This window comes from Macaca thibetana, chromosome 7 (genome assembly GCF_024542745.1).
Source record: "Macaca thibetana thibetana isolate TM-01 chromosome 7, ASM2454274v1, whole genome shotgun sequence".
NCBI lineage: Eukaryota > Metazoa > Chordata > Mammalia > Primates > Cercopithecidae > Macaca > Macaca thibetana.
In genome coordinates, this window is record NC_065584.1 from 100,044,006 (window position 1) to 100,060,341 (window position 16,336).

Sequence of the window (16,336 nt, forward strand, 5' to 3'; positions counted from 1 at the left end):
TGAGCTGTGATTGAGCCAGTGTGCTCTATCCTGGGCAACAGATCAATACCCTGTCTCAGAAAGAAAACAAACAAACAAAAAGTATTCCTGCTAATGAATGAAAGAAGTAATAACAGAATCTAAATGTCACTATTTTGGGAGGTGGCCTTCCAAAATGGTGGAGTAAGGAACTCAGGGTGTATGTATAGCTGTAACAATATTGGATGAGTTGATAAGTGTTGAATCTGGGTGATAGGTATGTAGGGATTTATTCCTTCCATCTACTTTTTTTGGGGTAACAAGATATAATTCACATGCCAATGTGAATTATTCAATGTTTATTAAATAACTAGCTATATTACCTAAAGCAGGTTAAAGAGGAAAAAGCAGCAGAAATAATTCCTTCTGGAGAAGGTGGGACAAAAGCTGTATTATGATCATGCTTATAAACATGAAGATTTCTCAATTGAGTGTAACTTAGTTTCTTCTAAATTCTGCTTTTCACTGTTATCTAAAGTCAAGATGGTTGATAGATATAGGTTAATGAGTGGAACATGGCTTATGTGAAACTTCATATTTCTAGAAATATCATCTAGCGTTAACCCTGCCTCCTAAGATATATGCTATAAAATAATAAAAGTAGATGTCTGGTAAAGGTAGGGAAAAGGGTTTATGGGGTTATAACTATCAGCTAAAGTGAGGATTTTTTAATGCATGGATTACAGCTAGGATCTTCCTTTAGCCCCAGTAATTTTAAGGTGGTTAAGCCGAGGAGGGCTATAGCTCAGCATTACCACAGCTTGTTACACAGGGATATAAATGTGCTTGGTAAACGTATTCTTTCAGGTTGCAACTAGATGATTATGAAGCATAGTATCTTGCTGGTAAACCTTTGCTCTCGTTGGTGGTGGCGTTCCTCCTTTCCCCAATTTTGCCCTTGCACAGAATTCAGTTATTCATTTGTTCTTTGGGCTTTCTGTGTGCTTTGATCATTTCCTCCCATCTCGCTCCCTTCCAGCTTCCGTTTATCCTTCTAGGCCAGGTCCCATTTTTCTAAAAGCCCTTTCCTAATAATCCCCTCCCTAATGTCTTTTGTACTTATTTTAGTATTGTGGAGGAAGAGAGGGGGAACCTGGTTATTGCGTTATTCAAGTGAGCCTTCAGTTAGTTGAAGATTATATATTTCAAGTGTCACTAGTTGTAAATGTCAAAACAGTCTATTGACCCAAAAAAAAACCAAAGTCCTATTACTCTGGGCACACTTGGAACAATGCCTGTTTGAATCAAATCCTTCCTCCCTTCAATAAACATTGTGATTAATGCAAAATACCTAACTTCACTGAATTTTTTTTCCCTTCACTTTTTAGGATTATGGCTGCTGTTCCTCAGAATAATCTACAGGAGCAACTAGAACGTCATTCAGCCAGAACACTTAATAATAAATTAAGTCTTTCAAAACCAAAATTTTCGTAAGTGTTTTTATTGGTTTGCTGTCACACAGGCACTAACTTACCACATTGTACACATGAGATATCTTCTCTTTAAACTCTGTCATTGTACAGATGAAGAAATGAAGCTGAGAGATTCATTGATCTTCCCACTTTGTCAATTAATGGTAGAGTATGTTTTAGCAGCACCAGGTGAGATTGTGTCTCACCTTTGCATGGTTCCTGGCACATAATATTTGCTCAATAAAGATTTGTTGAGTAAATGAATAATCTTGTAAATTTGGGCAGATAAGTGTTTTTTAAGTTTTGTGGGGTTTTTTGTTGTTTTTTTGTTTTTGTTTTTGTTTTGTTTTGTTTTTTGAGGCAGAGTCTCGCTGTGTGCCCAGGCTGGAGTGCAGTGGCGCGATCTCGACTCACTGCAAGCTCCGCCTCCCGGGTGCATGCCATTCCTGCCTCAGCCTCCCAAGTAGCTGGGACTACAGGTGCCCGCCACCACACCCAGCTAATTTTTTTTGTACTTTTTAGTAGAGACGGTTTCACTGTGTTAGCCAGGATGATCTCGATCTCCTGACCTCATGATCTGCCAACCTCGGCCTCCCAAAGTGCTGGGATTACATGCATGAGCCACCATGCTTGGCCTTTTTTTTTTACTTTTTTGAGACGGAGTTTCACTCTTGTTGCCCAGGCTGGAGTGCAGTGGCGCAATCTTGGCTCACCACAACCTCTGCCTTCCAGGTTCAAGCGATTCTTCTGCTTCAGCCTCCCCAGTAACTGGGATTACAGGCATGCGCCACCATGCCCAGCTAATTTCATATTTTTAGTAGAAATGGGGTTTCTCCATGTTGGGCAGGCTGGTCTCGAACTCCTGACCGCAAGTGATCTGCCTTCCTTGGCCTCCTAAAGTGCTGGTATTACAGGCATGAGCCACCACGCCTGGCCAAGTATTTTAATATAATTTTACATCCTTTCGAACAACAGTTTATAAGGAAACTGCAGCTCTCCAGTTCTGCCTTTCCTCTGAGCTATCCTCCAGACTCCTAATGATATCTGATAATAATTTATATTATAAGTGATGCTTTTACCAGGTTGTAGACTCTGTCTGGGGTGCCTGGCTTTGAAGTCACCACTGACTTTTCAGATCATTAAATCCAGCAGACAGCCATGATTCCCGCCTCTTTTACTTATCCTGCAGATTTTAAGAGTTAGCAGTTTTTAACTCTTTTTCCCCTTAAAATTCTTATCAGAGTAGCAAAAAGTAGCCACATTTGAATCTCCTCCCTTTTTCTTTTTCTTTCTCTCTCTCTTTTTTTTTTTTTTTTGATACAGTCTTGCTCTGTCACCCAGGCTGGAATGCAGTGGCACAGTCTTGGCTCACTGCAACCTCCACCTCCTGGGTTCAAGCGATTCTCCTGCCTCAGCCTCCTGAGTAGCTAGGGCTTTAGGCATACACCACTATGCCCGGCTAATTTTTTGTATTTTTATTAGAGATGGGGTTTCACCATGTTGGCCAGGCTTGTCTCGAACTCCTGACCTCAAGCAATCCACCTGCCTCAGCCTCCCAAAGTGCTCGGATTACAGGCATGAGCCACCGCGTCCGACCTCTTCCCTTTTTCATTTATGCTGTCACCCCGCTCTGTAGATGCTATTGACTAAGGACTACTAGCCTGAGAAATAAAGTAGTGGGAATGGACTCTCAAAGCCAAATATAATTAGCCTCTGAATGGGAAGGACCAGAGAACAAATAGAATTTAAGTTACCTGATAAATTTAAAATCAAGAGAGAGATGGATTCTTTGCTCAGTTGGAGTTGGGATACAATTAATGTAACCTGTGTGAATTAGTTTTTAATATTACAGTTTTGTAGAGTTGGGGGGGGTTGTTAATATGGATCTGTCTAATCCAGTTTTTCCATTATTTTTCAGAGGTTTCACTTTTAAAAAGAAAACATCTTCAGATAACAATGTGTCTGTAACTAATGTGTCAGTAGCAAAAACACCTGTATTAAGAAATAAAGATATTAATGTTACCGAAGACTTTTCCTTCAGTGAACCTCCACCTGACACCACAAATCAGCAGAGGGTCAAGGACTTCTTTAAAAATGCTCCAGCAGGACAGCAAACACAGAGAGTTGGCTCAAAACCATTATTGCCAGATTTCTTGCAGACTCCGAAGGAAGTTTTATGCACTACCCAAAACACACCAACTGTAAAGAAATCCCAGAATACTGCTCTCAAGAAATTAGAATTTAGTTCTTCACCAGATTCTTTCAGAACCATCAATGATTGGGATGATATGGATGACTTTGATACTTCTGGGACTTCAAAAGCATTTGTTACACCACCCCAAAGTCACTTTGTAAGAGTAAGCACTGCTCAGAAATCAAAAAAGGCTAAGAGAAACTTTTTTAAAGCACAGCTTTATACAACAAACACAGTAAAGGCTGATTTGCCTCCATCCTTCTCTGAAAGCGAGCAAATAGATTTGACTAAGGAACAGAAGGATGACTCAGAATGGTTAAGCAGCGATGTGATTTGCATTGATGATGGCCCCATTGGTGAAGTGCATATAAATGAAGATGCTCAGGAAAGTGACTCTTTGAAAACTCATTTGGAAGATGAAAGAGGTAACAATTATTTTATCTTCATTTTAGTATGTTCATTGTACTTTTATATTCAAAGCTAGCCATTAGGAATAGTCATGAATATACAGAGTTTTTGTCCTTAAGGTTGTTAGGGTCTTTAGTGGTGCTTTTTGAATAATCTGTTGGCCACATATCTAAGGCAGGACATACTGATGAAATGGAAGGTTTTACTCTGCTAATATAATTTCCAGGATAGCTCTGTGATTTTATACATGACGAAAATGCAGTAGTTTCCCCTTGTCCACAGCTTTGCATTCTGAGGTTTCAGTTACCCGCAGCCAGCCGTGGTCTGAAAATACTGCATATCTTCTCTCGCGCTTTGGAACCATTATTAAGAAAACACAAGCCCTGCCATACCGCGACAGTCAATCTGATAACTGAGACCACTACTAAGTGATTAACAGCAACTCAGGTGGACAGATCAGGTCGGGGCAAGATTTTATCACACTACTCAAAACAGCTTGAAACTGAAACTTTATGAATTAATTTATTTCTGGGATTTTCCATTTACATCACAATGCCTACATTATTCACCTCTCTTCATCTCATCATGTAGGCATTTTTTATCATCTTACATCTTTACAAGAGGAAGGGTGAGTACAGTACAGTAAGATATTTTGAGCGAGAGACCATAGTCACGTAATTTTTATTGCAGAATATTGTTATAATTGTGCTATTTCATTGTTCATCTTTTTGCTGTGCTTAATTCATAAATTAAACTCTATCATAGGTATGTATGTATAGGAAAACACACAGTACTTATAGGGTTTGATACTGTCCGAGATTTCAGGCATCCACCGGGGTCTTGTCACATATTTCCCGAGGAAAAGGGGGGTGCTGTTGTAAGATCCATAGAGGTTAAATAGTGGTCAGTGGTAAATTGGAAAATGAAACTAAGCCTTTCTACTGTAATTCCTTTATGGCTTGTTGCCACCTAATATTGATGAATAATGTACACTAGTTGTACTATTAAAGTATTATAAATTACATTCAAAGTTTTTCCTGGCTAGATCTTGTAATTATTAAGTGTCCAAAATTGAGTAATTGAGATTACCTACATGTGGAAGTAACCACCTTATGAAGCAGTTGCAAATATGAGAGTAAAATTGTTAAACACCTGAATCCCATTAAGGTTACTCTAGGGTGAGAGAGCACTGAAAAGTGATTGATAATAAGCAAAACTATAGTCTCATCAATGATGCTTCTGTTTCTGAAGGGAAAATTTGTTAAAAGATAGAGAGCAACAATTTGGGTTGTGTTTTCCCCCATAGTCCAAAAGAGAGACTTAAATAACTAGGAAACTTTGTGGTAAAGGTGGTTTGTACAAGCAGCCATGTTTATGTTATTATCAGACTTATCTGTTACACTTTACCCTTATTTAAATATGAGTGAAAAGCTGAAAACTAGAAACGTTGATACCAAATATGTGTCTCGTAATTAACCAGAGACAGACATGAAAATCCCTAAGCAAGTCTTTGGCCTCAGTCGAGCATTCACTAGACTTAATCCAGTTGACTCAATAATAATCATTTATGAATAAATAAGCCAGCATTAGTGTGTGAAGGGAGAGGATCCATACAAAGTGGTGTGATTGTTTGTGACTTCCCAGAAGCACTTATTCTTTTTTTTATTATTATTATACTTTAAGTTCTAGGGTACATGTGCACAAAGTGCAGGTTTGTTACATATGTATACATGTGCCATGTTGGTGTGCTGCACCCCTTAACTCGTCATTTACATTAGGTATATCTCCTAGTGCTATCCCTCCCTCCTACCCCCTCCCCACAATAGGACCCGGTGTGTGATGCTCCCCTTCCGGTGTCCAGGTGATCTCATTGTTCAGTTCCCACCTATGAGTGAGAACATGTGGTGTTTGGTTTTCTGTTCTTGCGACAGTTTGCTGAGAATGATGGTTTCTAGCTGCATCCATGTCCCTACAAAGGACACGAACTCATCCTTTTTTATGGCTGCATAGTATTCCATGGTGTGTATGTGCCACATTTTCTTAATCCAGTCTGTCACTGATGTACATTTGGGTTGATTCCAAGTCTTTGCTATTGTGAATAGTGCCGCAATAAACATACGTGTGCATGTGTCTTTATAGCAGCATGACTTATAATCCTTTGGGTATGTCCCCAGTAATGGGATGGTTGGGTCAAATGGTATTTCTAGTTCTAGATCCTTGAGGAACCACCACACTGTTTTCCACAATGGTTGAACTAGTTTATAGTCCCACTAACAGTGTAAAAGTGTTCCTATTTCTCCACATCCTCTCCAGCACCTGTTGTTTCCTGATTTTTTAATGATCGCCATTCTAACTGGGTGTGAGATGGTACCTCATTGTGGTTTTGATTTGCATTTCTCTGATGGTGAGTGATGATGAGCATTTTTTCATGTGTCTGTTGGCTGTATGAATGTCTTCTTTTGAGAAGTGTCTGTTCATATCCTTTGCCCACTTTTTGATGGGGTTGTTTGTTTTTTTCTTGTAAATTTGGTTGAGTTATTTGTAGGTTCTGGATATTAGCCCTTTGTCAGATGAGTAGATTGCAAAAATTTTCTCCTATTCTGTAGGTTGCCTGTTCACTTTTGCTGGAAGCACTCATTCTTACGCACTCATGCCCTGTTCTTTCTGTCTCATTAGTGGTTAACAAATCTACGTTTATCAACTGTTTTACTGTAGATAATAGCGAAAAGAAGAAGAATTTGGAAGAAGCTGAATTACATTCAACTGAGAAAGTTCCATGTATTGAATTTGATGATGATGATTATGATATAGATTTTGTTCCACCTTCTCCAGAAGAAATTTCTGCTTCTTCTTCCTCTTCAAAATGCCTTAGGTAAACTAGCTAAATAATTAGCATTATTATTTGTTTCTGAGATACTTTAAATAGTTTAATTTAGTTATATAATATCATTTCTATATAAAAGTATTTTGTGTTTTGTGTAATTATTTTACATTCAAGTGAAAGTCTCAATAAAAAACCCTATTTATACATTTAATTGGTTGCATTCTAAAGATGAAGTCCCATTATGATTAATTACATGAACCTTCCAAACAATTTTATGTAGTTGATTTTTTTTTTTTTTTTTTTGAGACAATCTCGCTCTGTCGCCCAGGCTGGAGTGAAGTGGTGTGATCTCGTCTCACTGCAGCCTCAACCTCCTGGGTTCGAGTGATTCTTGTGCCTCAGCCTCCCAAGTAGCTGGAGCTACAGACACACGCCACCATGCCTGGCTGATTTTTCGTATTTTCAGTAAAGACGAGGTTTTGCCATGTTGCCTAGGCTGGTCTTGAACCCCTGAGCTCAGGCAATCCTCCCGCACTGACCTCCCAAAGTGCTAGGATTACAGACATAAGCCACCTTGCCTGGCCTTATATAGTTGATTTTGACATAAGGAATATATTTCTGAAAATATTATATTTCCAAACCTGACCTGAAATGACACAAAGCTAACCCATTATATGGGAAGTGAACTGGGACATTAGTACTTTTTAAAAAATCCTACAGGATAGAATTGGCCATTGTATTTGTTATTCACTCAATTTTAGCAAATTGGTGACATGATGATTGTTAATTGGTAGTATTACGAGAAAAATAGATACTCCATATGACTCATCAATAGCTTAAATTGCTAAGTGTCAATGTTACCTTCATCCTCATCCCAGTCTCACTCTCAGACCAGTTGAGTGGTAGAGTATAATATATACTAAACTGAGCAAAAGTTTGTATGGGGTCTCAATTCTAAACCAGCATTCTCATTTACTAGGTGGAACAGCTGAGGCCCAGGCAGGAGCAAGGAATTGCCCAGGATGATAAAATGAATGAGAGATGAACTCAGATGCAGTGTAGTGCTTTTCCAGTGTCATACTGATTCCTTGTTGAATGCCTGGCTTTTTTCTTTACTTATTAAAAATATGTATTACACAAATAATATAATCATTTTAACAAGTATTCTAAATAAGAAAGAAGGAGCACTGCTGGGTGTGGTGGTGTGGTAGTGGCCTGTAGTCCCAGCTACTCAGGAGGCTGAGGCAGGAGGATCCCTTAAGCCGAGGAGTTCAAGGCTATAGCATGCTGTGATTACGCCTATGAATAACCATTGCACCCCAGCCTGGGCAACATAGCAAGACCCTCATTTCTAAAAAATTAAGAAGAGAGAGACAGAAGGAATACTAGTAGTCCCACAATTCTGACTATTTTCTTTATCCATCTTCAGTTTTGATCCTTTTCTTTTTTTCTTTCTTTTTTTTTTTTTTTTTTTTTTTTGAGACGGAGTCTCACTCTGTCGCCCAGGCTGGAGTGCAGTGGCACGATCTCCACTCACTGCAAGCTTGCCTCCCGGGTTCATGCCATTCTCCTGCCTCAGCCTCCCGAGTAGCTGGGACTACAGGCGCCCGCCACCACGCCCAGCCAATTTTTATGTATTTTTAGTAGAGACGGGGTTTCACCGTGTTAGCTAGGATGGTCTCGATCTCCTAACCTCATGATCCGCCCACCTCGGCCTCCCAAAGTGTTGGGATTACAGGCGTGAGCCACCACGCCCAGCCAGTTTTGATCGTTTTCTACATGTGTGTTTGATTTCTGCATTGTTGTAATCAACATGTAATTATAATTTTATATTCTGCTTTATTTCTCTTAGCATTATTTCTAAATTATTTTCCAATTGCTAATATTTAATTCCTTTTAGTGGCTACATAATTTATCAAATTGTCATACCATAAATAAATTTACCTAGAGTGTTAACAGTTAAAAAAGCTTATTTTGCAAAGTATTTCCAAGGTAGACTCTCTTTGTACATTTCCCATTGTAACTTAGTATACATATGTGTATATATTATAAAAACTGAAATAGAATTTTCACAATATTTTTTGTGCAGTGCACAGCTTAAATTCTGTGCTACATTTTATTTCAGTTTTAAAAAATACTAGTTGTATCCTCTGAATTTCAGAAGTCAAGTGGTCAGACAGTATATAACAGAGAAGAGAGACCTGTTTTTCAATCTCCTCTTTTCTAAAACCTCTGTAGCTGGCCCTCAAGATTCTGCATCTTCTGGCCACAATTTACCTTTTTCAGCTTTATTTCCACTTATGCCCTTGCAATAATCCAATGGTCTTAATGAGTCAAACCAACAATCTAGAAAGCATTATCATTTTCTTTAATTATAATGTTATTGTTTAAAAACCAATATAAAAAAGTTACACTATTTTGATTTAGTTAGAAAGTTGCATTCCAAAATTCTGCTTTAGGAAAATATGGTTGATTCCCAGATGTCAAGCAAATAGAATTGTCCTTTTTAAAATCTTTCTTTCATAGTCTGGCACTTTCCCCATACTTGTCATTCAAAGTTTGCTTAAATCTTATCTCCTTGGGAAAGCCTTCTCAAGTTCCAAAAAATGTTACCTTTCTTTGGATTTCCACTGTATCCTCTTTTTTTTTTTTTTTTTTTTTTTTTTTTTTTTTTGCCAGGAAATACTTTATTGACAACCAGGGACACAGCCATAAAAGAAGGAAGCACACAGGACTGCAAACTAACACCCAATAGCCAGCAAGGGCCCTCTGGACCAGGAATACTGAATCCTGGGGTCCTCACAGTCTCCCACGAGTAGATGTACAATACTGGGCATCCAGGGGAGGGGGCAGTGGCTCTGGTGTCCCAGAGAGTGAGAGGATATATGATGCCTCATTATGAGCGACACGGTACGGAGGTAAAATGGAGGGTCCATCACTGCCTAAGACCACCTCCTCCTCTCAGAGCCAACACCAGGTGAAGAACTGAACCACCTAAAATCTTGTAATCAGCTGCTGTCTTCTCATCATTCATCTGTTTGCCACTGTAGATGAGCCTCTGCTGTTGTGGGGGGATTCCCTCTTTCTCGTCCACACGCTCCTTGATCCGCTACACCTTATCTGTAGGTTCAGTGTCAATCTCAGTCTCCTTTCCGGTCAGCGTCTGCCTCAGTCAAGGAAGTGAGGCTGGTCCAGGATGCCAGGCTCAGAAAGGCAGATGCTGACTGAACACACTCCCTGCTTTGGTTCCTTCACTTTAATTAGCATCTTCTTTCCAGTTTGGGGGCTGCACACGGATAAATTGCTGCTCCTACCGCTCCGGTCGCCGCTGCCGCTCTCCAGCACTCTGCCTGCTGTATCCTCTCTTTAACACTCATTCAGTACTAATTTATTTTGTTATTTGTAAAGTATTTTTTTCTGTCTAATCAGACTGACCAGGTTTGTATGTTAATATGTTTTTGTATAATCTGTGTGGTGAGGTAATTATATATACAGACACACACAAACACATATACATATATTTGCATAATAAGAGAAGTCCAAAAAAAGTGCTTTGAAATCTCAGAAAAAAGAGACATTAATGATCATTTGCTGGAGAAGTAACGCTTGGGCTGGGGCTAGAAGAACAGGTGTAATTTGGGTAAAAAGAGATTGGAATGGCAGGTTTTCCAAATTGAGGGGATCAGTAGCAAAATCCCCAAAATAGGCAATGCAGGGCTTATATGAAGAATGTAAGTGGTACAGTATGATCGAAGCCTTGGGTTACTGAAAGGACATAATTGGAGATAAAGTTGAAAAGGGCTCTTGGGACCAGAGGAGGGACAACTTTGAGGACCAGCTAAAGAAGTTTTATAATTGAGGAAATTAAAAAAACTACTTCTCTTTTCTGTTATATATTGTCTGATCAGTTGTAGAAAAATATTAAGGGTTTTGAAATTATACATTTATTGGGTCTAGCCTGTAGTATGATTGGCTTAACATTTTTTTATTTGCAGTATGTTAAAGGACCTTGACACCTCTGACAGAAAAGAGGATGTTCTTAGCACATCAAAAGATCTTTTGTCAAAACCTGAGAAAATGAGTACACAGGAGCCGAATCCAGAAACCAGCACAGACTGTGACGGTACAAACAATATTTTAGACATATCATGTATTTCAACTACTACTTTTGAAAACAACGTAACACAAAGATTGTGTTTTCAAGCTGTGGCTGTATGTTATAAAATGGCAGATTTGTAGTCTCTTCTAATGTTATAACCCTGTTCACTGGTTAGCCAGCATTTACCTGAAGAACTCATGAACTCATGCTCTCACAAGGGCGTTCTTTCCATATTTTGAAAACGCTACTTGTTAGAAATAATCTCTCATACTCAACTTTAAATTCTAGGAGGTTTTTACATATTTATTTATTTATTTATTTATTTAATCTTCCACAAATGAGAACTTCCACAAAATCATGTGTTTCAGAAACATGGACCACAGAACGTAATCTCATCATAATAGAGTTTTTCCCCACCTTGACTAAATATTGTTAGGTCTTTTAACTCTCCTTGCTAGAAATTGCTTTCTTGACCTTTTATCCTCCGGTTCTCCCTTGTATATACTCTGAGTCTGAGTCTGGGTCTGGGTCTTGATGTTCATTAAAGCTAAATACTTGTTTGCTTGTTTGTTTTGTTTCTAATTCATTTTTTGTTTTTTATTAAATATCTAGTGTAAATAATCGGATAGCAGTGCAACTCTTTGACAGATGACCCTCCCCCTTCCCACCCTTGGTGTCTGCTTCTCAGAGGCACCTTCAGTCTGAAAATTTACATCCTCTTGTAGACATTTTTCTGGCATTATTTCTTTTTACTTTCTTTTTCTCTTTTTCACTCTTCCTGGAACTTCTGTGATTTGCATGTTAGACTTCCACTAATTATCTTTTCTATTTTTCGTCTCTTGATTTTCTGCTTTTTAGGATATTTCCTTGATTTTATCGTTAACTCTTCTATGGAATTTTTTAAGTTCTATCAAGGCAATTTCCGAGAGCTCTTTTTTGTTCTCTGAATATTTCTGTCATGCGTTCGAGTCTGAGGGCTGCTGGGCTTTTTTAGCGATGTCTGCATGCATGTGCAGGTCATGTGTGTAGTGTTCTCTGTTGTTTTTGTTTCCTCCAGTTTTTTTGTTGTTTATTTTGGACTCAATTTATTTTAGAGATATTCATGAAATAACTGATGTGCTAGGCGCTCTTATAAAGTGCCTTACAATATTAACTAATTCACTCATCACAATAAACTACGTCAAACTTTAAGGTAATTTCTTTTTTTTTTTTTTTTTTTTTTTTTTCCTGAGACAGAGTCTCGCTCTATCACCCAGGCTGGAGTGCAGTGGCAGGATCTTGGCTCACTGCAACCTCCGCCTTCCGGGATCAAGCAATTCTCCTGCCTCAGCCTCCCGATTAGCTGGGATTGCAGATGTGTGCCATCACACCTGGCTAATTTTTTGTATTTTTAATAGAGACAGGGTTTCACCATGTTAGCCAGGATGGTCTCGATCTCCTGACCTCGTAATCCGCCTACCTTGGCCTCCCAAAGTGCTGGGATTACAGGCGTGAGCCATGGCACCCGGCCCACTTTAAGGTAGTTTCTGTTATCCCCATTTAACAGATAATGAAACTAAGGTACAGGAGCATTAAATAATTACACACCGTCATAGAATTAGCCGCAGAGCTAGGATCTGAACACAGCAGTCTTGAGGCTTTGAGTTTTCATTAATAACAACTGCATTATACTGTCTCTGTATCATTAAGTTTCACTAATAAAATGGTTAGCCAGAACAGGGGCAAGGACAGAGTTCTCCAGCATGTCAGTAGAGGCTTCCCTCTTGGCTTACATCAGTCCATTCATTACCACTTCTTGTTCAGCTAGTTACATATCTGTCTTCAGACCACGTTTCTGTTCTTTATCCATGGAGACACAAAAGACTTGGCCATGTGACTCCAAAAAGTTTGAGGTGTGAGGCAGCAAGAGGAATGGGTGGGACATTGACTCTAGAGTGCTACAGACCTGTGATAGAAACCTGTCTCCTCCTACTCTTGGCTGTGTGACTATGGCAAATAGTTAAACTTCTCTGGACTTCAGTTTTTTTCTTCTATAAAATGAGGAGAATGATATCTACCTTGCTGGGTAGTTGTCAGGATTCAAGGTAAAGTGCCTAGTACACTGCAGGCCTTTCATAAATGATAGCTATTGTTATCTGCCAGTCTAGTAATCCTTATAAAGAAGGAAATACGTTAAGATGGGTGGTTTGTCTTTCTGACTCTATAATTGTTTCTTCCCCCTTAGAGCTCACAAAGCAGCTATTTGATAACAGACTCTAGAATTTTGCTTTGAATTTACATCAAATCCCCAGCCTGTAGTTTTTGTCAATCACTTTCAAATTTTTTGAAAATTAGACCAATGTTTGTCCTCACTTTCCATTATTTATCTTATTCACTAGATGCCTCACACACGTGTCAGTGACAGGGGCTCTGAGATCCTGTTTGCAGGTTTCCTTTGTACTCTGAGGTATAATCTGTCTAGACAAGGAGTCTTGAGCTAGTTTCTGATAGCTAGGTACTCTCTTTTATCTCCCTCTGAGCCTGTCTTGGCTTTCAGTTCCATCAGACCATTGTGTATTCTCTTTCCAATCAGATGCTTGTTTTTCTTGCAGAGAAAACAGAAGTAACATAGGAATTCAGCAATTCCAGTTTTACGTCTCACACCTCACATTTCTCTCAGTCACCAGCAGAAGTCCAAATTTCTCAGGCCATTCTTGTGCAGATGCCCTTCCCCACCCTGCCATCTTCACTCCCTGTTCTGTCCTCACTGCCTGTCCTTCCTGACTTGTAAACCATTTAACTGACTGCTCCATCAACAACTTCCCGGTAGCCTCATCGTCTTCTCTGATCATTTTCTTCCCCTTCTTTCTCTAATCATTTTCTGAGAATATACACTGTTTCCCCTGCAGCCCACCTAAACTGTTTTTTTCTCCTGCAGACTTTAGGCCTGAGAGGTGGCACAGGCATCTGTTGTCCTTGCTTCCTGTTGCCTTTTTTTTTTTTTTCTTTTCTTCATTTTTTTTTTTTTTTTCTTGCTCTGTCACCCAGGCTGGAGTGCACTGGTGCAATCTCTGCTCACTGCAGCCTCCGCCTCCCAGGTTCAAGTGATTCTCCTGCCTCAGTCTCCTGAATAGCTGGGACTACAGGCGTACGCCATCATGCCCAACTTTTTTGTATTTTTATTAGAGACAGGATTTCGCCACGTTGGCCAGGCTGGTGTCGAACTCCTGACCTCAGGTGATCCTCCAGCCTTAGCCTCCCAAAGTGCTGGGATTACAGGCATGAGCCACCATGCCCAGCCACAGTTGAGATTTTAGATGAAGGAAAGGGCCGGCACGGTGGCTCACACCTATAATCCCAGCACTTTGGGAGGCGAGCTGGGTGGATCATTTGAGGTCAGGAGTTCGAGACCAGCCTGGCCAACGTGGCAAAACCCCATGCTTAATAAAAATACAAAAAAGCCGAGCGTGGTAGCGTGTGCTTGTAGTCCCAGGCACTCAGGAGGCTGAGGCAGGAGAATCGCTTGAACCTGGGAGATGGAGGTTGCAGTGAGCCGACATTGCACCACTGCACTCCAGCCTGGAAGACAGAGCAAGAATCTGTCTCATAAAATAAAATAAAACCTCAACTGCTTTGAAATTCTATTTATTAGTTATGGCTTAATTTTTAAAATGGGAGTGGGCTGGCAGGATTCAGTTGTTCCAACATCGTATCAGGAGTTGCTGTCTCTCTCACTTGCCTTCTCTCTCCTCTCTTCTGTCCCATCTCTCTGGGTCAAGCCTCCATTTCTTTCTATCTGCTTTCTACTTTTCCTTTGTATCAATCTTATTTGAAATCTGTCTTTCTTTATAAGGTGACAGAAATGGCCACCAGAATCATATTAAACTTGGAAAAAGAGAGGTACTTTTTCCCAGTCAGTCCTAAGTATTTCCAGAGTTAATTTTCACTGGGCTGCCTTATGTCAGATGCCTACTGAGGGAGTGGGAAGGGTAGGTCTAATAGGAAATCTCGGTGCTATACTGTTACCATTAAAGGGAAGCCTGGATTCCAGGCCGATCAAAACAATGGGTAGGGCTCTTGCCTGTCCAACGCTTAGCAGTACACTTTGTGTTGGCACAGTGAGCTTTGCACATGAAGTTAGTTTAAAAAAAAAAATCATAGCTAACTGATAAACCTTTGTTCCAGCCAATGACCTTGCTTACCCCGAGAAATGTTTATTAAATATTATTAAATTAAATGAAAACAGTTATGAGCTCTTATGATAAAGCATAGAGACAACCTAATTTCAAGTTAATTCACAGGAAGATAATAGGACAATATATGGTTGTTTATGATCTTGTTTTTACACTGCTTCACATTTTACATATGTGGCTTTCAAAATCTTAAGACTTGACTGGGCACAGTGGCTCACACCTGTAATCCCAGCACTTTAGGAGGCCAAGGTGGGAGGATCACTTGAGCCCAGGAGTTTGAGACCAGCCCGGGCAACATGGCAAGACCCTGTCCCTACAAAAAATAATTAATTAAAAAAAAAAAAACAAAAAAGATGTGTTGTGTTGCTGGGCACAGTGGCATACGCCTGTAGTCTCAGCTACTTGGGAGGCTGAGGCAGGAGGATTTCTTGAGCCCAAGAGTTTAAGGGTTCAGTGAGCAGTGATTGCACCACTGCAGTTTAACCTGGGCAACAGAGCCAGACCCACTTTCTTTCTTTCTTTTTTTTATTTATTTATTTTTTTTTGAGACAAAATCTTACTCTTGTCCCCCAGGCTGGAGTGCAGTGGCACGATCTCAGCTCACTGCAACCTCTACCTCCCAGGTTCAAGCGATTCTCTTGCCTCAGCCTTGCAAGTAGCTGGGATTACAGGCACGCACCACCACGCCCGGCTAATTTTCTTATTATTAGTAAAGACGGGGTTTCACCACGTTGGCCAGGCTGGTCTCGAACTCCTGACCTCAGGTGATACACCTGCCTCAGCCTCCCAAAGTGCTGGGATTACAGGCGTGAGCCACCATGCCCGGCCCACGCTATTTAAAAAAAAAAAAAAATCAAGATCTTAAGACTTTTTTTTTTTTTTTCTTCATTTTAGTGACAGGGTCTCACTGTGTTGCCCAAGCTGGTCTTGAACTCCTGGACTTAAGCAATCCTCCTGCCTTGGCCTCCCCAAAGTGCTGGGATTAGTCATGAGCCACCACGCCTAGCCAAGGCATTTTGTTTTTTGTTTTTTGTTTTTTTTCAAAGAAAAATATTAACAACATAATTACTTTATAGCTAGACAGATAAATTTACAGCAGCAGCTTATTCACGTGATGGACCACATCTGTAAATTAATTGATACTATTCCTGCTGATAAACTGAAACTTTTGGATTGTGGGAACGAACTGCTTCAGCAGCGGAACATAAG

General features: G+C 39.9%; 1 protein-coding gene, 1 non-coding gene and 1 pseudogene across 6 annotated transcripts in view; 1 reads left to right on the forward strand and 2 right to left on the reverse strand.

The window, feature by feature from the left end:
- BLM (BLM RecQ like helicase) overlaps nt 1-16,336 on the forward strand; it is a 106,648-nt gene that overhangs the window by 29,889 nt on the left and 60,423 nt on the right. For 3 of the 4 annotated variants that reach the window (XM_050798031.1, XM_050798030.1, XM_050798032.1), the window contains 5 exons: nt 1,347-1,448; nt 3,349-4,049; nt 6,748-6,904; nt 10,852-10,979; nt 16,204-16,336. In XM_050798031.1, coding sequence (XP_050653988.1) covers nt 1,351-1,448; nt 3,349-4,049; nt 6,748-6,904; nt 10,852-10,979; nt 16,204-16,336 — 1,217 coding nt within the window. In that variant the 5' untranslated portion in view covers nt 1,347-1,350. Of the gene's footprint in view, nt 1-1,346; nt 1,449-3,348; nt 4,050-6,747; nt 6,905-10,851; nt 10,980-16,203 lie in introns of those variants that run through there. The other variant, XM_050798033.1, reaches the window with a different exon arrangement.
- Nucleotides 9,492-10,233, reverse strand: LOC126958384 (NEDD8-like; annotated as a pseudogene). The gene is made up of 2 exons (XR_007727173.1): nt 10,171-10,233; nt 9,492-10,019 (listed from the first exon to the last, which is right to left on the reverse strand). The product of XR_007727173.1 is annotated as an NEDD8-like (transcript).
- Nucleotides 11,290-11,359, reverse strand: LOC126960245 (small nucleolar RNA SNORD18). The gene has a single exon (XR_007727812.1). It is a non-coding gene; the product is annotated as a small nucleolar RNA SNORD18 (small nucleolar RNA).